This window comes from Thamnophis elegans, chromosome 14 (genome assembly GCF_009769535.1).
Source record: "Thamnophis elegans isolate rThaEle1 chromosome 14, rThaEle1.pri, whole genome shotgun sequence".
NCBI classification, from domain to species: domain Eukaryota; kingdom Metazoa; phylum Chordata; class Lepidosauria; order Squamata; family Colubridae; genus Thamnophis; species Thamnophis elegans.
This window is the reverse complement of record NC_045554.1, coordinates 37068252-37094280: the sequence shown is the minus strand read 5'-3', so window position 1 is coordinate 37094280 and position 26029 is coordinate 37068252. Positions and strand designations below refer to the sequence as shown.

Below are 26029 nucleotides of genomic sequence, written 5' to 3'. Positions count from 1 at the left end.
CCCGAAGACCAGCTGGACAATGCATACATGCGCCCGCCAGCTGGTCTTCAGGTTTCCAGTGTTCCAGCACGGTTGCACATGCGTGCCCACATGCCCACACGTTCCATTTTGAGCACTCGATGCCGAAAAGGTTCACCATCACTGGTCTATGATGTTCCCAAGAACTGACTTTCAGCTAGGGCAGAGATGGCAAACCTTTTTTGGCTCGAGTGCCACAAGCGGGGGAAGTGCAGGGGGGGTCAGACGCGGGCATGCCGCACCCATAATGCAATGCATGCCCCCCCATTGTGCATGCTCGCATGACAGGCACTCCCCCCATTTTTTTGCATGCTTTTTTTGCCCTCCCCATGCTCGAGGCTTTATAGGAGCCTGGGGAGGGTGAAAACAACCTCCCCCCCACCCCCGGAGGCCCTCCAAAAGCTTCAGGAGCTTCCCTGAAGCCTCCGGAGTGCAAAAAGCTGGCCCTATGGGCAAACCGGAAGTTCGAGAACAGACTTCCGGTTTGCTCATAGAGCCGTTTTTAGTCCTCCGGAGCCTTCAGGAGGCTTCCCTGAAGGCTCCGGAGGGCTTAAACCAGCCCTACGAGCAAACCGGAAGTCTGTTCTCGAACTTCCGGTTTGCCCATAGTCATTTTTTTTGTAATCCGGAGGCTTCAGGGAAACTCCTGAAACCTCCGGAGGGGGAGGGGGCTGTTTTCGCCTTCCCCAGACTATTATAAAGCCTCTGGAGCCTAGGGAGGGCGAAAAATGGCTTTAAAAAAGGCTGAACTCAGCTGACAGGGCAACGCCTCGCGTGCCTTGACAAATGGCTCCGCGTGCCACCTGTGGCATGCGTGCCACAGGTTCGCCATCCCGGAGCTAGGGCATTTTTACCTTTTCAGTGGTTAAGAAATGCTAATAGCGGGTGCATGAATTCCTACACGATTGGAAGACGAGTCTCTTTCAAATGAAATGCGGATTTTCATTGGTGCAGATGAAGGTAGGGATCTTAACCCCTTCCAATCTCCATCACTTCCTGTTCCGAAAGCAGCATATTATCAATGGATTAATGGGATATGTGAAATCTGCCCATTAAGGACATGCTGTACTACTGTCCTTGGAAATTTCAAGGAAAATAATCGCTCTCCTTTAAAGGCCTCCAACCAGTTGGTCGTGTTTTTTTTGTTACTGTATTATGCCTCGGGCAAAATATGCATGATAGTCTTGCAACTACCATGTAGCCCACAATTAAGACCCATTCTGGCACCGCTGAACCACCAAGGCTGCTCTCAGATTTGTGCATTTTTCTTTGACTATCTGCTTGCAAAATGAAGAAAGGTCAAAATTTCCGTTGGCCTTGCTGTGGGCAATCTCTGATGTTTGTCAGCCAAAGTTTGCAATGGTGCACATACAGGCAGTCCTCGACTTAACAACGGTTCATTTAGTGACCCTTCAAAAGTTACCACAGCACTGAAAAAAGCGACTTACGACCATTTTTCACGCTTGTGACCATGGCAGCTTCCGGATGATCACGTGATCAAAATTCAGATGCTTGGCAACCGACTCGTACTTAGGACCGTCGCAGCCTCCCAGGGTCATGTGATTTCCTCCTTTTTGCGACGTTCTGACCACCAAAGTCAACGGGGAAGCCAGGTTCACTTAATAACCAGGTTACTAACTTATCATCTGCAATGATTCACTTAATAACTGTGGCAAGAAAGGAGGTACAATGGGACAGAACTTTATTGACAAATTCTCAACAGAAATGTTGGGGCTCAATTGTGGTCATAAGTCAAGGACTTCCTGCATTGTCTGTGGGTGTATTTTATTCCATGTGTCTGTAGCTGCACTACATGTGGGTTAAGATAAGTGGAGGTATAACAGAATAACAGTTGGAAGGAGCCTGGGGAGGGCGAGAAAAGCATGCAAAAAATGGGGGGAGCGCCTGTAGTGCACGAATGCACACTGGGGGATCGTGCATTGCATTATGGGTGCAGCACGCCCACACATGACCCCCCCCCTCTGCGCTCCCCCCACTTATGGCACATGAGCCGAAAAAGGTTCACCATCTCTGTTCTAGTCCAACTTTCCTACTCAAGAAGGAAACCTATACCAGGGGTCTGTGACCTTAAACACTCAAAGAGCCATTTGAACCCGTTTCCCACAGAAAAAACACCAGGAGCCACAAAAACCTTCCCATGGCTATTTCCTGAGCGCCCACAGAACTAGCATATGCAGTTGAATTAAACGTTCTGTTTCCTTCTGAAACTTTTTCAGGATTTATCCATGGTTGGCCTACCGGGGGTCGAAAAGATCAATAAATCGTGTAGTTGTGATGCACATTTTGAGCCACAGGAAGGCACAGCAGAGGGATGGAAGTGCCACATGCAGCTCCAGAGCCATGGGTTGGTGACCCCTGCCCTATACGATGCATACACAGATCCACATACAAAATTAACAGACATGCACATACACAAACACTTTTAGCATGGGCATTTATGTACGTATAGGTGCTTCTTTATGCTAACCCAGAGTGTGACCAGCCCAATCCCTCCCTCTCTCTATGCGCAACCCACCTCACAGGGTTGTTGTAGGGAAAATAAAGAGTATGTTCGCCACCTTGTAAAAAATAAAGCTGTGATACACACAAACAAACATATAAATAAATAGGAATTGGGCGGGCATCTTTGAGGTGGCTCAAGCTTGGCTAGATGGCTCAGTGGCTAAGCTTGTCCATCAGAAAGGTCGGCGGTTCGAATCCTAGTATAGGTCTCCTGCGTGAGCAGGGGATTGGACTAGATCAGTGGTCCCCAACCTTTTTATCGCCGCGGACCAGTCAGCCTTTGATAATTTTACCGTGGCCCGCTGAGTGCGCGCAGGGGTGGGGGGCGTTGTTCGCGACGACACATTGATTGTTTATATATCAGATTGTTTTGATTAAACTTCCCTGGAGCCAATATGCTATATGTTATGTTACTTAAGAATATATATACCTCAGAATCAGATACAACATCCACATCATTTCCAACTGAGTCAATAAAATCATATGCCATGCCAAAACTATTTTAAATAAAGATATGAAATTAATCAAGTATTGCATTTATTTTTCAAAATGAATGTACATTTTTTTTATTATTTAAGTTTTGTACCCTATCTTTTCTAACTAACGTTAACTTTAAAAAGATGTTGGCCCCCGGTCGCTGCGCGGCCCGGTGCCAGGTACTCCACGGCCCGGCACCGGTCCGCGGACCGGGGGTTGGGGACCACTGGACTAGATGACCTCCAAGGTGTCCCCTGCCAATTCTGTTACTGTTAACTGCCCGCTTGGCAGCACCGTCTACAGGGGGCGCCAGAGGGTGAAGATGGAAAGATTTCCCCCCCCACCCCGCCCTCCAGGCTTTTTAACTGCCGCCTCGCCCTCTTCCCGCCCAAACCGCTCGGCCTCGACACCCGTCATGAGAGGGCCCTTCTTGCCCCCGCAGCCCCGACCCACGAGGGAAAAAGAGGCGGACAGGCGGCCGTCCGAAAGGGATCCGGAGCGCGGCCCTCCCGTGTCACAGCCACCCTCCACGGCCCGCGGTGAGGGTGCGGAGAGGGGGGGGGGGGTTGCGTGACGTCACGGCCCCTCCCCGCGCCTGCCCGAAGGCGGCCGCCCGATCGGCCCCGTCGGCGTTTAAAGTTTAGCGCCCAGCGTTTCCTCCCATGGTGCCCCGCGCGGCCGCCTCTCCCGCTCCCTCCTCCCTTCGATCGGGTCCGGCGGCCGCGGCTGCCGGGGCTCGCGCAGGCGCACCCGGCGCCCCGTCCGCCATTTTGTGTCCGAGGCGACTGTGGAGCGATTAAACCGCGAGCTGGTGCTGGGCGCTGGCGGTGGCCGCTAGCGGCAGGGGCAGCGGCAGCGGGCGCTCGGCGGAGCCCAACGGGGCGGGGCCCGGGGCAGCAGGGGCGGCCCGGAGGCGCCTCCGGGGCAGGTAAGCGGCGCGGGGGGTTTGCAGTCGCTTTCTCCGGCCTCTAGGTGTCACGATGGGGCTCGGGCTGGGACTCGCCGCGGCGCCGCCGCCGCCGCCGAGGAGGATGGGGAGCGGGGCTTTGTCTCCCTCTACCGTCCCCATCGCCCTGATGCCGGCCTGGTACTGCCGCCCACCGGCCTCGCCGCGCAGCGCCTCTGACGGAACCAGGCCGCGCCTGGCCAAGGACGCCCCGGCCGCCTCCGCCGCCCACACGACGCCAGGCGAGCCCCGGGGCCGCGCTGCTCGAGCCCTGACCGCCCCGAGGAAGGCGCGACCCGCAATCCCTCCCCGCCGCCTGAGGGGAAGGCCCCGGAGGTGGCTGCGCTGCCTCGCCGCCATTACGACACGGCGGCCTCCCCGGCGCTCCCGCCGCCGCCGCCTCGGCCCTTCCCCGTTTCCCCGCCGCCGCCTCAGCAGCACCGCCCTCTTGGCTCCCCGGAGGCGTCCGCGGCTCCCCGGTTCCCGCTTCCTCCGCCCGCCTCCACCTTCTCCTTTCTCCCCCCCCCACCGGGGTTTCTTTCCCTCCGCCTTCTCCTCCTCCCGTCCCGGCTGACCGTGTCCGTCCTCCGGGGCGCCCGATCGGCACGGCCGTCCGGCCGTCCGTCCCTGCCCGCCCGCTCCCGCCGGCCGCCTCCTCGCTGTGCGCGTTGCGGAGTGAGAGGCGCTGCGAGCTCAAGAGCGGGACTCGAGCTCCCTCTTGCAAGGCAGGCTGAGCTGCAGCGCCATGCAGCGCGGGGGAGCGCCAGGCGGGGACGCCCGAGCTCGCCCCGCTCGCCGCCGCCTTCTTTCCTCCCCTCTTTCTCGCCTCCCGAGAGACCCCCGAGGGGAGAAGGGCAGCGGGCGGGACGGGGGAGGAAGGGATCCCCTTCCTCCGTGTGCCCCCCCCCGACCACCCACCCAAATGAACCCCGGATCGTCTCCTTTCCGGGCCCATCGGCTCTCCCCCCCCCCTCCCGTTCGATTTGGATCCATTGGATCTGCATTTCCCCGATTCGGATTCATTAGTTCTGCATTTCCTCAATTCGAGCCTATTGGATCTGCATTGCCTCAATTCCGATCTATTGGATCTGCATTTCCCCGATTCGGACTTATTGGTTCTGCAGTTCCCCGATTCGGATCTGTTGCATCTGCATTTCCTCGATTCGGATCCATTGGATTTGCATTTCATGCAGCCGGGAAATGGAAGCCAGGCAAAGGCACAGACTGCTTCGGGTTTTTTTTTTTTCTCTACCCATCTTCGTGCCATATGTTCCCGGGATTTAATGCTGGCAGCCTTGAAATCTGCGGTGCTCTCTCTCTCTCTCTCTTTTTCCCTCTCTGCCCCCTCCTCCTTTCTCCATTGATTGTAGGGCAGGGATTGATCCCGGTTTTGGGCCGGGGATTCGGTAGAAATGCACGTATTTAATTTTTTTGTTTTACCCTTGGTTTTGGGCTGCCTTGCTTTTTGGATTGGAAGGTTTGACAGTTGGGCAGGAAGGAAGCAGCTGGTGGTGGTGGTGGTGGAAAGTTGGTAGGCCTGCTGACTCCCTTCCTCAAATTAGGCAAGATCAGAGATGATAATAGCCCAGAGCGTTTGTAATAAACAGGAGAAGCTGGGCAGGATCAGACCAAAGGCCTCTTCAAGTCTTGTTTTCTCAATCGCCAGCAGGTTGCTTCTGGGGGAAAAACTCATGAGAAGGATGGAGGGTAATTGCCTTTGATAAAATCTTGGGTTACATCACTGGCTTGCTTTGCTCCGAGAAGCAAAGGTGTTCCTCCATGTTCAAAAGCAGTTCTTTCCCCTTTTAACTGGCATTCGATTTAGAAGTATAAAAACAACACTACCTTTAATATTTTAGGCTATAAGTTGATGTAGCGTGAATTTAGTATCTTTCAGTATGACAAGAAATACCGATTCTCGATTGAGGGGATCTGAGCCACAATATATTGTTCTATAAGATAATTTCTAGATTAGAAAATAGAAATCCCATCCTGCATAAAATTCTGTTAATATGTTTAGGGCAAAATTGGGCTTTAGTTGCTTTTGTGCATACTAGCCAACATGTGCCAAAATCAAGCATTACTGTCTTACCATTAGCACAAAACACGTGTACGTAATGAAGATGTGACTAATGATCTAATCTGTACCTTATATTACTAAAAAGTATTAGGAGGAAACCTGAATTAAGCCAAGCCATGGAGAGTGGAAGAGATCATTATCTGTTGGTCCCTGTGATAACCATGGCACATAGAATACTCTGAATTGGAATTTAAAAAGTCAGTATGTGAGCTGAATAGCATAAATAGTATTAAAACCAAAGAGAAAATGAGATACACTGTGGATTAAACATACAATTACATGCAGGGAAGTGAAGGATTGGTGTGTTAATGAATGAAGAGGCTAAAATAAGTCTCAGGGTGGATAGAAGTTATTGGAGTTGCCCAGGTTACACGTGAAAGTAGGGATCCATAGATTGATGGTGGATAGTTATGAAAGCAGCACCTTCAACAGGTTTTTGACAGTGGGAACAATTGCTATTCTACCCCGAGGTTTACAATTCTGCTTTTGACATATAAAAACCAATTAAAAGTTTCCAAATTTTAGATAATTACCTTTAGATAATTTTATATATGATCTTTTCATCAGATAGCCTATTTTTTTGTATTAAAAATACAGTTCTCAAGTATTATCCATTTCTTCATATTTCCTCAACTATTCTAAAGTGTGCTTCATTGCCAAAGAACTAAATTAATTGTTCTTTTTATTGTTACACTTGGCTTCTTTTTCATTTTAATCCTTTGGCTACCATGAGCATCATATGATCCTTAAATTACAATTCTGAACTCTTCAGCCTAATACTGAATTGTACAAAAAAGTTAAATGTTGAAAAGTTAAATCCACAACGTATCTTTATCAGAAGTTCAATCATGTATATGAATAATGGGGAAAATCTTTAAATGTTAAATATGTGATGTTGAATTATGTACCAAATAATATTATATAAATACAACCTGACTTACATAGACAGAATCTCTGTTTTTGAGAATTCATTGTTTTAGTGTGCGTGGTGGTGGTGCCTGAAAAAACAATATTGAGAATTTAGAACTGATTATATTCCAAATATTAAAGATTAGGTTCTGAAAATCTATAACTTCTCTGTCTTAGAAAAGGCAATATTTTTCTACTAATCAGAGGAGAAATCAATAGGTTCATTCACATAAATGTTATATTTTATACTTTTTGTATACTGTTAATATAGTATTGAGTCTATTTGATAATGCTATTATATTGTGTTTTTTTGAAAGCAGTGGCTGTAGTTTAATATATAGAATGTAGATTTGTTTGCTTTCCTTTCCTTGTCTTTTTATCATTTTTATTTATTGCTTGCTTTAATTTTGTTATGGTTATGTATCTTGGTAGTTTGCTTATATTCTGTAACTTATACTTTCAATAAAGAATTTTTAAAAACACACAAGAACAAAAGGTTAGGGCTTGGTTGAAGTTTGGAAGCGATTGAATCAATCTAGCAAGTATTACATGACTTCTGTATTACCGTAACAAATAGAATTTTAACCTGCATTGCAGTTTCATTGATTTTAGAGGAGGCTTATTCCTTACTACATTTTGCTGAATGGTTCACAGTATTGGAGATACTTGCTTCATGTGACCTGATATTATAGCAGCATATTGTGAAATATGATTCAGAATTACAAACTGTTATGTTCTACCTCACTTCGGAAATAATCTCCTGGGTTTTGTGTAGGCCTTTAAAATCCCTGAGCTCTCCTGTCAATTGGTTAGCTGCATTCACATTGCCATGGAATCAGATACTTATCTAGTCTTACATTCAATGTCTGGATTTATCTAGTATCAATCTGTACTTCTAACATAATTGTGTTGGCTTTTCGGTTAGCAGCTCTGTAAAAGACTGAATGTACCCTGAGTGTTTCTGACAGTAGTGGATGTATTGATTAATTGAAATATCCGGAATACTTTTAAGCCATAAATAATATTTTAGGAATTTACTGTACAAATATTTGGACTGAAAATGAGATGTGTAGTTTAAAATCCCACTTAGTATTTTATTTTAAAAATTCAAATATATTATTTTACATTGTAATATTAAATGAGCCTTTTGACACATATAAATAACTGCATTGAACTACTGCATGTAAGTCACAGGCAACTGGTACTGTTTACATGGTACAGTCAGAACAGATCGATAAATAAATTCTTAGAGTAGGAAAACCAATTCAGGCTGTGTCAAGCCCAAAGACACATAGCAAATTACAGGTAGTCCTCGACTTACAAACACAATTGAGCCCAAAATTTCTGTTGCTAAGTTAGACATTTTTTAAGTGAGTTTTTCCCCATTTTACAATTTCCACAGTTGTTAAGTGATTCCCCACAGTTGTTAAGTTAGTAACACCATTGTTAAGTGAATCCGGCTTCCCCACTGACATCATCAGAAGTTCACAAAAGATAGATCATGTGACTCTGGCATACTGCAACCATCGTAAGTATGAATCAGCTGCCAAATGTCTAGATTTTGATCACATGACCACAGGGATGCTGCAATTGTTATGTATGAAAAACAGGAATAGCACTTAGACTTCTATACCGCTTCATAGTGCTTTTACAGCCCTCTCTAAGCGGTTTTACAGAGTCAGCCTCTTGCCCCCAACAATCTGGGTCCTCATTTGACCCACCTCGGAAGGAGGGAAGGCTGAGTCAACCTTGAGCCTGGTGAGATTCAAATTGCCGAACTGCAGCTAGCAATCAGTGAAGTAGCCTGCAATACTGCACTCCAACCACTGTGCCACCTAGGCTCTCTGCCAGTGAAATTGGGCCCCCAAGCTCTGTTTTTGGTTGCAACGGCTTCCTGCAACCCTCTACCAGTAAAAACGGAGCTCAATAGGGCCACCTGCGGTCCTCATGAGCTCCAATTTCTGCTGCGACAGCCTCCTGCAACCCTCTGTCAGCAAAACCGGTCATAAGTCACTTTTTTCAGTGGTGTTGTAACTTCAGACAGTCACTAAGTGAACTGTTGTAAGTCGAGGACAACCTGTACAACTGGATCCAGTTCTTTATTTGTTTACAATAATGGACAAAATCTTGAAGTTGGCAGCCACTTGGCCCTCTTTGGTGGTGGCGGCACTGTGGCCTCTTCAGTCACACTTGACTGCTAGGTTCTCTTTGGTAGGTCACCCATACCAACCATTGGTCTGCCATTGTCCTCTTTCAGGCCCTTGGCCATTGAACCCCTTAATATCACGGCACTTCTTCATTGGACTGCCTCTGCTTGGCCTCCCTTCCCTTCCAATTCTAGACAGGGAGCCTTGAGAGTACCATAAGTTAAATGGTGCACCTTCAGGCAAGTTCTCCCTCTGTATCTTCTGGTTGCAGCTCCAGCTTTGACTTTTGGCTTTAACAACATATCCCTTAATTCAGCTTGTTCTCCTAAACACAGCATGTGTGGCTGCTGAAAAAACAATGGGGGAATGAGTGGCTGGGTGGTATTCCCATCTTTACATATGCACACTCATCTTTCTACAAAGTGCTAGGCGTATTCTGTTTTTTATTCAAATAGATTTGCATACCCCCAAAAAATGAGAATGAAAATACACACCAAATAGAACAGGGGTGTCAACCCTCGATTTCATCGAGGGCTGCATCACAAGGGGGCCGGGAGGGGCGTGGCTAGCTCAATGCGACTCGTGTTGTGGGTGCCTGTGGTGGCCCAAGCGCTCTGCCAGCGAAAACGGAGCTCAATAGGTCCACCGGTGGCCCTCCTGGTAATTTCTGCTGCGATGGCTGCCTGCAACCCGTGCCCTCCCGAGCTCCATTGTTGCTGGCAGGGGCATCACGGGCTGGTCCTTTGCCGCTTCCACGGCAGCCCTGCGGGCCAGATCTAAGCACCTTGGGGGTCTTGAGTTTGACAGCCCTAAAACAGAACATGTGTTTCATTTGGAAAATGCATTTTGTTTTGGATGGAATAAACAATGCATCCTTCATTGGATTGGATTGGTTTGGCAGAAATAAATCCTGAAATGTTTTTGTTGTTCCAGGTTTCGGCTGAAAACAAAACCTGCAGGAATCGTAGGCTGATTTTATGGGGTGAGTAGGGAAAAGATTCTTCCTTGGCAAGGCTGATATTTCCAAACAGTGACCAAAAAACCTGGGGCTTCTGGACACAATTATCTCCCTCTGTTTAGTGGTATTTAGAGTTATATTTATTTGAAATAAACAGTTTTCAGTGTATTACCATGGCTAATACTTAATTATAGTTTACATTGGTGATCTTATCCTCTTTTCAAAGATATCTAAATAATTATTGCTACATTTTATGTCAGTTATTCTTGACCAAAAGTGTATTGCTATTCAGTCTTTCTAAGCCTTGCTTCATCTTTGCAGATAACCAGACCAGGGTACAATGCCTGTGGCGAAACAAGTCATACCAGAATAAGAAAAGAAATTATCTTGGGAGAAAAAGAAAACAAAGAAGATAGTTTTATGTGACTGATGTGCCACAATGGTGAGCAGCTATTATCTGGTAAAAGGGATTTACTAAAACAAATGAGCTGTTTTTCAGAGAGGCTTCTTCACAGATCTGAATCCTTCTGTTTCCATATATTTTTTAAAAGACATATCTAGGAATTTAGTTAATACCATAGGAACTTTCTATGTTGCAATACCAATTTTACGTCTCCCCCGTTCCCTTTGGACATCACCTCAGCAATTCCAAGATCAGAACATTAAAATAAAATGACATCATCACCCACTCCTATTCTTAATTCACCCCTTTTCTTTAACACCCCCCCCCCGCCCTTTCCAGATGTATAAGGAATTGGAGGAGCAGGTTGTTTGCTTTTGTGTGTGGATTATTTTTTTTAAGAGTAATATTGGGTTGCAAAGAAAATAGTCTGTTGTCCCTGGTTCAGAAGCTGGATATTAACATTTCTGATTTCCGGGGGCTCTTGTCAAGCACGAAAAAGCAGGACCACAAGTTAAATTCCAGTTAAACTGATTTATTGCCAATGCCTATACCCAAGAATCTAGTCAACTAATGGTCAGCTCTAAATTGATGCTAGATAATGGAATTCAAGGGGGTTGGGTTTAGATCGTTTGTGCGAACATAACGACTCCAGCTCTACCCCCAGCACAGCCTGTCCTTCTGCAGCTCAACACATTTCAGTGATCTCCCTTCTTGTTCTCTACCCAAGAATAGCTTCGGTGGCCATGGATATGGGAAGCGTGTGTTGTTTCTTCCCTCTGTCCTTTTATCACTTCCCTGTTCCTGTCTACAAACTGTCTCGTTAGTAGCTTTTCTAATTTTTCATTGGAGAAAGAGCTGCATCCTGCAGGGAGGCGCTGCTCTGAAGCAGATATTGTCACATTACTGATCCCTAGTGGTTGGATCCTCTTACTGCAAGAGGCACAGGACTTTTAAGAAACATCCTTTTTGGCATGTTCTCATTGAGGGAGTTATAAAGTAAATCTGTTCTACAAGAACCCATTTCTCTTCTAGTCCTGCCCAAGAGCAATGGGGTTGGCAGTTATGTTCTGACCTAGGCTTCCTCAGCTGTACGAAGCCAAGTCCTCATCCCGATAAACCCCTTTTATTTAATTTACAGTGAATTCCTCTCCAGAAAGTCCGGCCCACAGTCTTTCAAGATAGTTCACAATTACCGACCTTTATCAGGCTTGGAGAGTGGCCAGGCCGATACCTTTCAGATGCCACAAGAATGCAGGAATGAACTAATTGTCACCTGCAAACACCCCTCCCCTTTTGCTCTTTTATTCCCTATGGGAGGGGCCATTCACCGTCCACCTGCTGCTTTACTCCCAAGTCGACCCTTGTTCCTTAGCTGTTCCCTTCATCTGGCAACTCTGCTCATGCGCACACTGGGAACAGGCTCCAGCTGTTCTTCTGCCTCACTGATGTCTGACTCAGGCAGCTGATAACTGGCATGTGGCTCTGGCCCCCTCTCTGCCTCCGACACAGAGCCCTCATCAGAGCCTTCCCCAGACTCCAGGACTGGCCCATGTTCCTCCCCAACCTCCTCACTGCCTGAATCTGCTGCCAGCTTCACTGGACACTGGTGGGCCACAACAGGTTAAGTCACCATGCTCAATGGTGCCTGTGTGATTTTAGCAGTGGTGAACAATACAAGAAGTCTGATCATTTTTTTCAGCAGCTGCAAACTCGCATTTATCTGACCCCGATTGCTTTAAGGGTTCTGAGAATCTGCTCCATCAGTTCACGCAAGGTGCCAAAGCGAATGCTTAAGCAAGGTCTCCTCCTTTTGTTTCTTCCCCAGGAAGGTGACATGGAAGCCGAAGCAGTCGAAACTATTGTGGAAGAATCTGAAACGTTCATTAAAGGCAAAGAACGGAAGACCTATCAGAGGCGCCGGGAAGGCGGGCAGGAAGAGGATGCTTGCCCGATGCCGCCCCACCAAGCAGACGGGACTGAGGTGGTGCAGGAGGTTAACGCCGGTGTTCAGATGGTCATGATGGAACAGCTGGATCCAACGCTGCTTCAGATGAAGACAGAAGTCATAGAAGGTACCGTGTCCCAAGACGCAGAAGCCACTGTGGACGACACCCAAATAATCACCCTGCAGGTTGTGAACATGGAAGAGCAGCCCATCAACCTGGGCGAACTCCAGCTTGTCCAAGTGCCCGTCCCGGTGTCTGTCCCTGTGGCCACCACCTCTGTGGAAGAACTTCAGGGGGCCTACGAAAATGAGGTGGCCAAGGGCGGCCTCCAGGAGGGGGAGCCTATGATCTGCCACACGCTCCCTTTGCCCGAAGGCTTCCAGGTCGTAAAGGTTGGGGCCAATGGCGAGGTGGAGACCCTGGAGCAGGGGGAGCTTCAGCCTCAGGAGGACCCCAACTGGCAGAAAGACCCCGACTATCAGCCCCCCACCAAAAAGACAAAGAAGACCAAAAAAAGCAAACTCCGCTACACTGAGGAGGGGAAAGACGTGGACGTGTCTGTGTATGACTTTGAAGAGGAGCAGCAGGAGGGCTTGCTTTCGGACGTCAACGCCGAGAAAGTGGTGGGCAACATGAAGCCCCCCAAACCGACAAAAATTAAAAAGAAAGGTACGTTGGAACAGCTCAGCCTGGAGGCTGGGTGGGCAGACCTTCCCGATTTGCCCTGCACATTAATTATCCCACAGCTCTTGAACATATCCAGGGCAGAAGTTTAATTGATTTAAAAACCCAGCCGGGTTCAAAAAGACTAGTCTTGAGGATGGCTTAATTGTGAACTAGGTCTTCCTTTGAAAGGTAAGATTCTCTGCGCAGAGATTCACACAACCCAAGTTTCACATTCAGGTGGGTAGATTTCACATTAACTGACGCGCCAGATGTGGAAGCCAGAAGCCGTTTCCCCTCAGCCAAGAGGATTATTGCTCCCCCAAGTGATTTCTGTTGTGTTTTATGGCCTAATTAATGCAGCTGATCCTCTACATTCTGCCTGTTAGGCAGAAGGATAGGGTACAAATCAAGTTGTTGTCCTTGATAACGACTGAAGTTTTCTCTCGGTTCCCTCAGATGCGCTGCACATTTATTCCTTTAATTGGGCAAATATTGTCTGTTAGGAATGGAAATCGGGAGGTGGGGGGGGGGGAATGACGGACAGCAGGTTTCTTCCTCAGAGCAATGAACGTCCCTTTCTGAATAGGGGTGAAGAAGACATTCCAGTGCGAACTCTGCAGCTACACCTGCCCCCGGCGTTCGAACCTGGACCGTCACATGAAAAGCCACACGGACGAGAGGCCACACAAGTGCCACCTTTGTGGCCGAGCCTTCCGGACAGTCACACTGCTGAGAAATCACCTCAATACTCACACAGGTACCGAGAAAGGGGGGGACGCTGTCATGCCATTTTCTAACAGGCTGATTTGGGAGGGACACGTGGAAGGCTTGATTGAGCCCCTGCTGTGAATGTACATGCATTTGTGGTGTATCAGAAATATATAGCACATAAATTGTTTGTGTATAGAAATAACTTGTTGGTTCCTATCTTAAAACGGGTCCCCAACCCCTAGTCCAGGTGGTCGGCAGCCTTAAACACTCAAAGCCAAAAGGTCCTAACCGGAAGGCCCCACCCCATTCAATTCTGAAGCCAACCAGAAGTCCGGTTTCCCTACCATAGAGTCTTCTCGTAGCGTGGCGTCCTTTTTCCTCTACCTGTCCTAACCGAAAGCCCTATCAATTGTGGAACCGACCGGAGACAGGGAGCCGCAGCAGAGGGAAGAAAGAGCCGCAGGTGGCTCCAGAGCCGCAGGTTGCTGACCTCTACCCTAGTCTGTGGCCTGGGGCTGGCCATAGCCCATTTGGAACCAGGCTGCGTAAGTGGTGGCTGAGCACACATGAATGCGAAGCTAAATTTGTGAAAGCGGCACTCATGTGCGAAGCTATTCCCTCCACTACCGCTGCGGAGCTGGAAAGATTTGAAGACCGCTGTCTTAAAAATACTTTGATATGTAATCAGAACACAAATATTACATATAAAGCGATCTCCTTTTTTAAAATAAAGCAGCCCAATTGAGACTTGCATGTTATTGTGGTCTCAGTCAAATGAAGCCGTTTGAATTTTCTTCTATCTCCGTAATCCTCCAGGTACGCGTCCTCACAAGTGCCCTGACTGCGACATGGCCTTTGTGACCAGCGGAGAGTTGGTTCGACATCGCCGCTATAAACATACCCACGAGAAGCCATTCAAGTGTTCCATGTGTGACTACGCCAGTGTGGAGGTGCGTTTTGTGTCTAGTTTTCTATCGCTGTTGTGCGATAGCTACACCCGATTTTCCCATTCAGTGTTTTGCTTGGAGCTTTGAAAGAGTTGCCTTCATCATTAACATTTCTGGATCTTAAAAGTGTTCAGGTGGCTCCATTGCTCAGGTACATTGTGGCTGACATAAAGTGGAACTTCAGTGCTGCCTCTTCCGGCATAGAAATTTGTTGCAAATCTACCTTGTTTAATTTCAGTGTCACTTGGAAACCATTTTATGGATTAAAATTTTGCAACATCCAAAACTGGTTTCTGGGAACATGAGATCTTAAAGCACTAGATTTTGTTCGATTATTTATTAAGTCAAGGCTGAACTGTCTCAGATTAGTTATAAATTCTTGTTAGCGCTTATTATTTTGATTTAATCCTTTCATTCTTGCATTCAAGATAGGTTATCTTTACTAAGCAACTTATTGGACAACTGCAGGCAGTCCTTGAGTTGCAACAGTTCATTTAGTAGCCATTCAAAAAAGTGACTTATCACCATTTTTCACATTTATGATGTACGCAGCATCCCACATGCTCATGTGATCAAAATAGAGACCTTTGGCAACTGACTCATTTATGACAGTTGCAGAGTCCTGGGGAGACATAATCCCCTTTTGCAACCTTTTGATAAACAAAGTCAGTGGGTACACAAGATTCACTTAATAACCATGTTACTAACTTAACAACTGCAGTGTTTCAGAATGTAAAATGGAGCAAAACTCGCTTAACTGATGTCTTACATAGCAACTGAAACTTTGGACTCAATGATGCTCGTACGTTGAGGACTACCTATATTTTACATCATTATAGTTTCCGATAATGTATTGAGCAGGAGAAATGCAGCAGATCTACTTCGTTATATAAACTCTGTTATCAAACATACCTGCATAATTTCACCCCAGAAGGAATGAACATGTCACCCCACAGAAATGATCTCTTAGGCTCTGCTAAGAGGGGTTACAGAGAACGTTTCAAAATGGAAAGGTTTTATAACCAGTTGGAGTGACAGGCAATTTGAGAGTGGAGGAAACGCTTCTTTACAAGTCTAGAATTGTAAGCCTTGATTATTTTATGTTGACTTTCTGAGGCTCCTCCTGAGCAGAATTGCTGAGCTCTCAAAATGTGTTTCAACTACTGAAAATGAAACATATTTCTCAAACGCAGCTATCCACAGAAGAGCTCATAATTCTGGATGCCCTGGTGGGTCTTTGTGGACCCCAGTAGATTTATTTTCATGCCAGTGCTTCTCCATATTGAAAATGTTGTGTCGTGTCAGCTACCAGCAGCAGATTAAAATGACTCGTAAAATTGGAAACACACAGTAATAATATTTTTAAAGGTAAAGGGTTTAAATGAGCACGTTCACATGAACCGTTCAAGCAGAAGACTTCGGATAAAGAGCTCAAAGTTAAGATTGCTGCCAACTTCTGAATTTGTGGACCAGAGGGAGACAGATAACGTTTCAAGGGATAGATATTCCAAAGAGGAAGGCCTTGATCCCTCACAATCTCTGCCCCTTTCAAGAAGCAGCTTCATCTATTTTTTAATATTCCATAATTCAATTCTAGAGAGCATTTTTACAATATTAATAATTTGAGCTTTTGAATAATCTTAGTTAATCTCTTGCCTGTTTCTATCATATAAAGGGCTACTCCTTGCTCGGGTCATCATATTCTAAAGGAATCCTCTTTTAAATATGAGTCATTCTTTGATAGCTAGAAACTATTTCTTTAATATTTCAAGAGTATCCTTTTGTGTCGCAAATAATAAATGAATACTGCATCATGCTGTGCAAAGGGGGAAATTTTCAGGCTTGTTTTTAATCCCATCGGACTGGTCCACAAGGCGTTCTTTATACTGCAGGTAGTCCTCAACTTATTGACCAGAATTAAGTCCAACATTTATGTTGTTAAGTGAGATAATTTGTTAAGTGAGTTTTGCCCCATGTTACCACTTAGCTTGCCACAGTCATTAAATGAATCCCTGCACTTGTTAAGTCAGCAACCCGGTTGTTAAGTGAATATGGCTTCCCCCTGGACTTTGCTTGTCAGAGGTTTGCAAAAGCCGATCATGTGACCCCCCCCCCCCCAGGACAAATATCAAACGTCATAAATATGAACCAGTTGCCAAGCATCCCAAGTTTGATCACATGACCCTGGGAGTGCTGCAACGGTCGTAAGTGTGAAAAACGGTCGCAGTGCCATTGAGACTTTGAACGGTCCCTAATCAAATGGTGTTAAGTTGACGACTGCCTGCATTTGTTTTCCCATTGAAAGGCCTTTTCGTTTTATCGTTCCAGAAGCCCATAGATCATTGTTTTTTTCATTCTTTTTAGCTGTAGGGATCTGCGCATTGCTAATCCCCCTTTGATACTCTTGGGTTTCAGGTTAGCAAGTTGAAACGCCACATTCGTTCTCACACCGGGGAACGCCCATTCCAATGCAGCTTGTGCAGCTACGCCAGCAGAGACACTTACAAGCTGAAGAGGCACATGAGGACCCATTCTGGTACGGATTAACTTTGTTAAAAATGACACCCAAGTGTGTGCTGAAAGCTCCCTGTCTCTCTTTCTGTCTCTCTCTTTCTGTGTCTGTCTCTCTTGTGTCCGATTTCTTGATTGTCTTAAAAGGCTCGGTATTCATGTTAAGATTTCAGGGAGTTTAGCTAAAATCTGCTATGGTAAATAAGGCTGCCAATCACCAAAAGCAATGAGAAAGCCTTTCCAGCTTGTTTTCATGCTTCTCCCTGATATCTCAAACCTTTTTAAAGCATGTTATAAGCACTGAAAACAGCTTCTCTTGTAGTAGCTAATACAACATTTATTCTGTATAACTGGAAAAGTTTACAATGTAATTAGATTTTGAGACTTTCCACAACAGATTACAACAGAATTGCTTTTCTTTCCTTTGTTTGCTTAACTAGTAAGCTCATATTTGTTACAATACCCACAGTTTGTTTTGGTCAGTTAAGCAGAGTTTGAAATAATGTTTTTGACTTGATTGCAGTTACAATATAGTATGACAATATAGTATGATCACAAATGATCCTAATTTGTGCTCTGCCCAAGTCTCTAACCCAACCTTTCTGGATTGGAAAAGAAAATAATTGTGTATTTTTGCATGCTGTTTAATATTAGCACACACAGTGAGGGAAATTTTTACACATCGTAACTCGACTTACTGATTATGAAAGCATACTATGGAATGTAGATATCATAATTTTTACTCAGGGGCTCCCTGAGAACTGAAAATAATTTCAAGGATTCCTCCGGGGTGAAAACATTGAGAAAAGCTATAACTACTGAAATAAATTCAAGAATGTCTAAAAAGAAGAATTGATCAGGAAATTACAAACAAAAATGCATATGTTGTTTGTCAGCAAAACCTAGTTTTGATTTTGGCTTATCTAACAAATTGGGATTAAACCACCTATCCAAGCTCATATTCTCTATCCCATAATCCACAATGCCTTTCCCACATCTGGGCCTCTTGAACTAACCGCTTCTTCTCCCTGGTTCCCAAAGGTGAGAAGCCCTACGAGTGTTACATTTGCCACGCTCGCTTCACCCAGAGTGGGACCATGAAGATGCACATCCTGCAGAAGCACACGGAAAATGTGGCCAAGTTCCACTGCCCCCACTGTGACACAGTCATTGCACGAAAGAGTGACTTAGGTGAGCTTTGCGGGAATTGAGGCTTGTGCGAAAAAGGAGAGGTGGACTGTCCAAAATTCACCCGTCCAGCTTTTCGTGTCTTAAGGTGGGATTGGAGCTCAGTTTCAAACCTGGTGCTTTGACCACTAGACCCAACTGGCCGAGATCCTGGCACTTTTAAATGCTTTGTCTTAGCATCATCAGGCACGAATCTGGTGGCTCAGTTAAATCTAAAAATCAGCTACAGGGAAGACGTTTGCATCCCTCAGGCGCGTGATGACGATTTAAAGACAGGGTTCCACGCGACTGTCTCTTTTCCAGGTGTCCATTTGCGGAAGCAGCATTCCTACATTGAGCAGGGCAAGAAGTGTCGTTACTGTGATGCCGTGTTCCACGAGCGATACGCACTCATCCAGCACCAGAAGTCTCACAAAAATGAGAAGCGCTTCAAATGTGACCAGTGCGACTATGCATGCCGACAGGTAAGGATCAGAGGTGGTATTCAGCCAGTATTGACAGGTTCTGGAGAGCATGTAGCCTAAATTTGGGGTACCGTATTTTTTGGAGTACAAGATGGACCTTTTTCCCTCAAAAAAGAGGTTGAAAATCTGGGTGCGTCTTATACAGTGAATACAGCATTTTTGGCCTCCCAAAACCCTGCCCCCTTCACCATAATGGCCGTGCATAGCCTTTAAGAGGCTTCCGGAGTGCTTCTGGGGGCTGGGGAGGGCAGAAATGAGCAACAAATGGACCATTTTTTGCTCGTTTTTGACCCCCACAATTCCCAGGAGCACAAAAAAAAAGAGCCGAGTGGCGCAGTGGTTAAATGCAGCACTGCAGGATACTTCAGTTCTGCAGTTCGGCTGTTCAAATCTCACCGGCTCAAGGTTGACTCAGCCTTCCATCCTTCCGAGGTGGGTAAAATGAGGACCCGGATTGTTGGGGGCAATATGCTGACTCTGTGAACCGCTTAGAGAGGGCTGAAAGCCCTATGAAGCGGTATATAAGTCTAACTGCTATTGCTATTACTCTATAAGCCTCCTATAAGATATGCTTGCCCTTATTTTGACAAAAACGGGGGCGTTTTCATGAAAAACGGAGCATTTTTAGGATGTCTGCAGAGCGCAAGAACTTTTTTTTTTTAATTTGCCTCTTCAAAATCTTGGTGTGTCTTATACTCCAAAAAATACGGTAGTTCTGAGAACCAGCAAATAGGCTGCCCCACTGCCCCCCAGCTGATCATCTTTTGTTGCCCTGAACAAGAGAACTGAGGTTAGTGGGGTGGGGAGGGAATGGGGATTTTGCAGTATCCTTCCCCTGCTGCACCCACAGAACCGGTATTAAAAATTTTTGAATCCCACCACTGGTAAGGATGGGCCCTCAAGGAAACAGAGATCTTCCAGATCGGATCATTTACCACCTTCAGGCTGTCTGTGGATCATTGCGCCCCTTTGATCGCCTGCCCTCTTGATTCCATGCAGGAACGGCACATGATCATGCACAAGCGAACCCACACTGGAGAAAAGCCTTACGCCTGCAGCCATTGCGACAAGACCTTCCGCCAGAAGCAGCTGCTTGACATGCACTTCAAGCGCTATCACGACCCCAACTTTGTCCCAGCTGCCTTCGTCTGCTCTAAATGTGGCAAAACATTCACACGCCGTGTAAGTGCTCGGAACATATGGAAAGATATTGGGGGGGCGGGGGGGTGGGGGCAGACAAGCATTGCAGGGCGCTCCGAGTGAAGTACCAGTAAATAAGAGAAGGAGATGGATGGTGTGTTAATACCAGTGGGCTACCAAGACTCCCCCCTGTTGTTATGTTTCTGGCAAACTCAGCCAGGGCTCGTCTTCTGCGAACCCTGCTGTGGGAATCATCTGGATGGCATTTGGCGCTTTTAAAAATGGGAACTGTTTGGAGGCTGCAAAACTTCGAGGCAAGGAGGGGAGACGTCTGGCCTGGACTGTCACAGCTGCCAGCTTCTAATGCCCTTGAAACCCAGAACTGGGAAGGAGTTTTTTTTTTCTCCCACTTTTGAAAATTAAGGTGAAAGAACTAAATAGGTGCAATTAAGCCTTACCCATGCTTGAGACACTCTTCCTTTCTCTCTTAAAGCTTCTGAAATCCTCTCCCAAGAAGGCCCAGACCTCACCCATTTTTTTCAGTATGACCTCAGGGCGCCGCTCAGCGTGGCAGAAAAGAGCCAAGAGACGTTGCACGGTCTTGTTTTATTACACGCTGCTGTCTAGCTTTTGGGGGGGGGGGGGGTGTCTTGGTGCCTTTTCTATCTCTTGTCTCAGAAGCTGTGTGAACCATGTCTTTGACACATAACGTGTCATATCTTCTTGCAAATTGAAGCAGTTTGATCGGAGGTCAGGTTGCATCAAGCTTAATTCTTTGTTGGTGGCTCCTCCCAAGATCTGGCAATTAATGCAGCTTCTTTAAAAAAAATGGGAGATTGTGAGTTTTAGTTCTGCCTTTAGAAATGAGTAACCATGGACCAGTCACACACTCTCCCAGCCCAAGGAGGAAAGCAGTGAGGAACCACTTCCAAGAAAACTTCAGGGACTTGTCCACATAGTTGCCAGGAGTCAAGAATGGCCTGAAGGCAGTTTTTTTAAAAAAAAAGAATTTCCTGATTCACTGGGGGAGGTTGTTCAGATAATCTCTCCTTGCATGCAGCCAACATCTAACATTTGCCTGCCTTTCTTTAAACAGAACACAATGGCCAGACATGCAGATAATTGTTTAGGCCCCGATGGGGTTGAAGGAGAGAACGGAGGGGAGCCCAAGAAGGGAAAACGTGGGCGGAAGAGAAAGATGCGCTCCAAGAAAGAGGATTCTTCTGACAGCGGTAAGAGAGAAGAGCTCCAGAAACATTTTAGATCTCCTGAACTTGCTGATGGATTCATAAGTCACTGCAGGTGTTGTCAGCTGTTACACAGAGCACAAAATAGTAACTTGCCAGTCGCCACCTCAGCCATTTCAGTTTCTGAGCAGTGGCAGAAAAACGTTGATAAGAGTATAGCAAGGATCTTTGGGCAAAAGTTTTGAGGGTAGGAGACATTCCTTCTTTTAAAAAAGCTGTTGATGTATTTGAACATGTTCAGGGAAAATATTCATTTTCAGTATTGCTTTCTTCCCTTCCCTTCCATTAATAATATGTCTCATAATAATTGACATCTTTCAGTGTAAAACATTCACAGAGTGAAACTAAGCATAATCATGGTGTGTGCATAATTGTATGCAAACATATTTACACACATACAGAGAGAGAGAGAGGGAGGGTCATCACTTTTCCATCCAAGCTTTGCAAGTAACAAAGTAATTTTCACCCAACTGAAGTTTCTGGCAGTGGCATTTTGGCTTCCTTCTGTTACCCAGCCACCTTTCAAACGGAAGGCTCCTTTCTGGTAGAAACATTAACTCAACAGCTTTGCCTAGAGGGAACACACTTAGGCAGTTTTCATTTTATTTTCTTCATTGTTCGTTGCCTTGATTTTAACCAAAAAAAAAATCCTTGCTCATATTAAAGAGGAAAATGCTGAACCAGAATTGGATGAGAATGAGGAGGAAGAAGAAACAGCGGTTGAAGTTGAGGCTGAACCAGAAGTAGAAGTGGAACCTGTGGCCCCAACTCCTCCACCAGCCAAGAAGCGGAGAGGACGCCCACCAGGCAAAGCCAATCAACCCAAACAGCCCCAGCGTAAGTTACCATTTTTCTACAAATGAGGGCAGGACCCAGTCTTATAAATAAATAAAGAGGAAAGTTAAGTCAGGTGAGATAAGGAGCTTGAGGATACTGGAGTATCTTCAGGAAAACTGGATATTTTGGTGCTGTTTTTGGACCTGATAACACAAGCTACATCTGCGTGAGGCCAGCTCAGGCTGAGTTTGGGGCCTGCGTAATCCCTACTTGGCAGAAGAAGTGCCAAGAAGATTTCGCTGTAGACAGATTTCAAGATATCATGAGTAGAACCAAGGCAACTGCAGATCGTAATTTACACTGGCTTGTGGATGTAAATTTTTACTTATTGTACTTAACATTAACTATGGTTTGGGCTTCAGGTAAAGAACCACCACAGACTGTGATTAATCTAAAACCAGGAGCAGAAGCATTTAATCTCCAGAGCAATGCAATAGGGCAGAAGGTCCCTCCTGCCTGGCCATTATTGTAACACCCGACTACAGTATCATTTGTGGATTAGAAACAGGCTTCTGGCTTGCTGAAAAGAAAGCCCTATCCTCTAGATCCAACTTTGACAACTTTTAAGACCTGTGGACTTCAGCTCCCAGAGTTCCTCACCCCTATTTTTCTACATCATATCATATTGTGTGATTCTTATATAATTAAGGCAGAATAAGATTGATGAGATTTCATAGAATGTGTGAGTTGGAAGGACTCTTTTCGGTTGATCTAGTTCAGTGTTTCTCAACCTTGGCAACTTGAAGATGTCCGGACTTCAACTCCCAGAATTCCCCAGCCAGCATTGGCTGGGGAATTCTGGGAGTTGAAGTCCGGACATCTTCAAGTTGCCAAGGTTGAGAAACACTGATCTAGTTCAGGGGTATCCAACCTTGACAATTTAATTCCTGTGGACTTCAACTCCCAGAATTCCCCAGCCACCCTTGCTTTAGGTGTTGTGAAATTGCCCAGCAAGGGGCAAACCAGGTCAGCGACTTACATGATTTCCAGGCTGAATCTGATTTCTCTTTCTTCCCCCCCCCCTCCTTTTTTGCCCCCCCCCCTCCCATTAGCTACAGCAATCATTCAGGTGAAAGACCAGAGCACTGGTGCAATTGAAAACATTATTGTGGAAGTGAAGAAGAAGCCCGAAGCAGAGACTGTTGGGGCTACTCCAGGAACTCAGCCAGTGGCGGTGGAAGCACCCAACGGAGACCTCACCCCAGAGATGATCCTTAGCATGATGGACCGGTGATGGAGGAAGGATTAACGCTCTTCACTGAACTGGCCTGGGCTCTTTGGAACTGGCTCAATCCGTTTTATTTTATTATTTTATTTTTCCTTCTTACCTTATTTTCGGCTTTGGGAAATGCACCATTTTTTAAAGACCGTTTTACCAAACACCCTGGGCAACAAAACTTCAAATGATGATAGGATGTGATTTGCCTAGAACATTCTCTCCCCTCCTCTCTCTCTCTCTCTCTATCTCTCTCTCTATGTTTAATGTTAACCTAACCGGATCATGGAACATGGGTTTTATTTTTATTTTTTAATTTGCTGGTTGATTTTCTCAGTTCCCTAAAGGCGTTTTTTTTTTTGCAAATCACTCGATCCAGTTAACTGTTAGTGCCAGGCCGTGGTTGGCCTTCTCTGTCTGGACCTTGGCCAGACTATTCTGGAGCTGTTTATGCATTTCTAGAAGCCCTTGGCTTCAGGTTGTTGTGTTTTTTTTTTTCTTCTTTCCTCTGACTAGAGATTTTTTAATTGTACATTCAGACTCAGGAGGGTTGTAAAACTGATATTGCATTTTAGTTTTGCTTTTTTTTCTTACCCGAACCCACTCCTCCCCCCCGGCGCCACATCAGCACTGTAAGGTTCAGCATGCTTCACTACCACCCCATCTCTCCCAGATGCTTTGCTTGTCCGCAGGGCATCTTTGTAATGATCGAGCTTGTAAATAACTTTTTTTTTTTTTTTTTTACATTTTAATCTCTCTTTTTTTTTCCATTTAAGAGGTTTTTTGGGGTGGGGTGGGGATTATAGTTTAAAAGTAAAAAAGAAAAAAAAACCTGTCATTTTTAACTATTGCAACTAGGAATTATGCAGGAATTGGTACCGAATGAAATACTGGAACCTATCAAGTCAGTGGGAGAGTGGGTTAAAACTGGTAGACATCCACACCCGAGCTCAGTTTCTTAGTACATGAACTTGGTCTCAAAGCGTGTGTCCCTTAAAAAGCGCCCCTTTTGAGTTTCAAGTTGTCATAACTCTTTTCTTTGCTCTCTCTTTCTCTCTCTCTGTCTCTCGCTCTTTTTTTTTTTCCCTTTCGGGTGTGTGTGTGTTTATGAATTCTGTGTTTAAAAGCCAAGGTGTTAATTTGTAATAGGGCTTCCCAGCCCATCAAAACTTAGGGCAGGAAATTTTACTAGGTCAGTAATCATAAAATTTGGGGTTTAATTAAAATTTATAAAATAAAATAAAGAATAATGTGAAATTTAAAAAAAACAAAAGGGGCCTGTATATCAGACCATCACATGTTAAAAACACGTAAGCTTTTTATAGAGCCTCAGTCTTGCTGATTTCAGAACCAAGAACTTTTGTTCTATGTATCGCTTTTAAGAGAGCTATCAGGTTAGCTATCCAATTCTAGGTTGATGCATTTTTGTACTTAGCTGTACTGTGTGATATTTTTCATTATTTTAGGAAACCAACATGAAATAAAACATCATAAAACGTATAATGGGGTTTGGACTATGGGAAGGAGAATATACTGCTGTACAGCTAATAAATAATAATGATTATCCTCTGCGTTCGTGAGTTTGTGTGTGCTTTCTAGTTTTGGGGGCAATCCCCCGGGAGGGTTCCATTTTAGCATACATAGTGACGCGGTGGCTCAGTGGCTTAAGATGCTGAGCTTGTCAATCAGAAAGGTTGGTGGTTCAAATCCCTAGCGCCGTGTAATGGAGTGAGCTCCTGTTACTTGTCCCAACTTTTGCTAACCTAGCAGTTCGAAAGGAGGTGAAAAATGCAAGTAGAAAAATAGGAAGCACCTTTGGTGGGAAGGTAACAGCGTTTCATGCGCCTTCAGTGTTTAGTCATACCGGCCACACGACCACAGAGACGTCTTCAAACAACGCTGGCTCTTCGGCTTTGAAACGGAGATGAGCACCGCCCCCTACAATCAGGAACAACTAGCACATATGTGTGAGGGAAACCTTTACCTATGGAACACATCTTTTATTTGGGGTAGGAAGGAGGAGGTTTTTCCTATTAAAGACACTCGTTTTTTACACATTTCAATTTGTTGGCAATTGCTTGTGCCTTTAGGGCAGCTTTGTATATACAGTAATATGAACAAGAGCTGTACATTTCTAGTTAGGGAGAGCCAAGGTGGCGCAGTGGTTAAATGCAGCACTGCAGGCTACTGCTAGATCAGCAGTTCAGCGGTTCAAATCTCACCGGCTCAGGGTTGACTCAGCCTTCCATCCTTCCGAGGTGGGTAAAATGAGGACCCAGATTGTTGGGGGCAATATGCTGACTCTCTGTAAACCGCTTAGAGAGGCCTGAAAGGCCTATGAAGCGGTATATAAGTCTACTGCTATTGCTATTGCTATGTGCAACATTCCATGATTGCATGATACTCATGCCAAAATGCCAATCAACCTATAGTTTTTATTTTAAAAAAGGAAAAAGAATATCTTAGTGCAAACAAGCTTGGATAATACATGCAAATCCCTATTTAAAAAATAGTTTAAACATTGACAAATCCTTGAGAGTCTTTTTCATTCCTACCCCAAACTTGCTTGAGTGCGCCAAAACCTTGCAAGATAATAAAAGTATACTAGGGTTCTTGAAATCTCACACGGCTTTGAACTTTTTTTTTGGCATGCCTACACACAGGCCGACTGGGGCAATTATATCAAAACCTTGCC

The 26029-nt window shown here is 45.5% G+C and overlaps 1 protein-coding gene across 2 annotated transcripts; it reads left to right on the top strand.

Moving 5' to 3' along the window:
- Window positions 1–3387: 3387 nt before the first annotated feature.
- Window positions 3388–24905, top strand: CTCF (CCCTC-binding factor). Of its 2 annotated transcripts, XM_032230516.1 has the most exons (13): window positions 3388–3946; window positions 10034–10082; window positions 10380–10500; window positions 12287–13076; window positions 13660–13830; window positions 14601–14734; window positions 17147–17267; window positions 18284–18433; window positions 18734–18894; window positions 19894–20076; window positions 21131–21266; window positions 21948–22118; window positions 23171–24905. In XM_032230516.1, the coding sequence occupies exons 3-13, from the start codon at window positions 10498–10500 to the stop codon at window positions 23350–23352; spliced, it is 2202 nt and encodes a 733-aa protein (XP_032086407.1). In that variant the 5' UTR covers window positions 3388–3946; window positions 10034–10082; window positions 10380–10497; the 3' UTR covers window positions 23353–24905. The 2 variants fall into 2 exon arrangements, with proteins under 2 accessions (XP_032086407.1, XP_032086408.1); XM_032230517.1 differs by lacking the exon at window positions 3388–3946 and having other exon boundaries at window positions 8795–10082.
- The last annotated feature ends 1124 nt before the right edge of the window (window positions 24906–26029 follow it).

What these genes read in the sequence shown, in the direction of transcription:
- CTCF (XM_032230516.1), top strand. An exon ending in TGCACGAAAGAGTGACTTAG is followed by an intron (nt 18,434 to 18,733) that starts GTGAGCTTTGCG and finishes TCTCTTTTCCAG; the next exon opens with GTGTCCATTTGCGGAAGCAG. An exon ending in GCAAAACATTCACACGCCGT is followed by an intron (nt 20,077 to 21,130) that starts GTAAGTGCTCGG and finishes TTCTTTAAACAG; the next exon opens with AACACAATGGCCAGACATGC.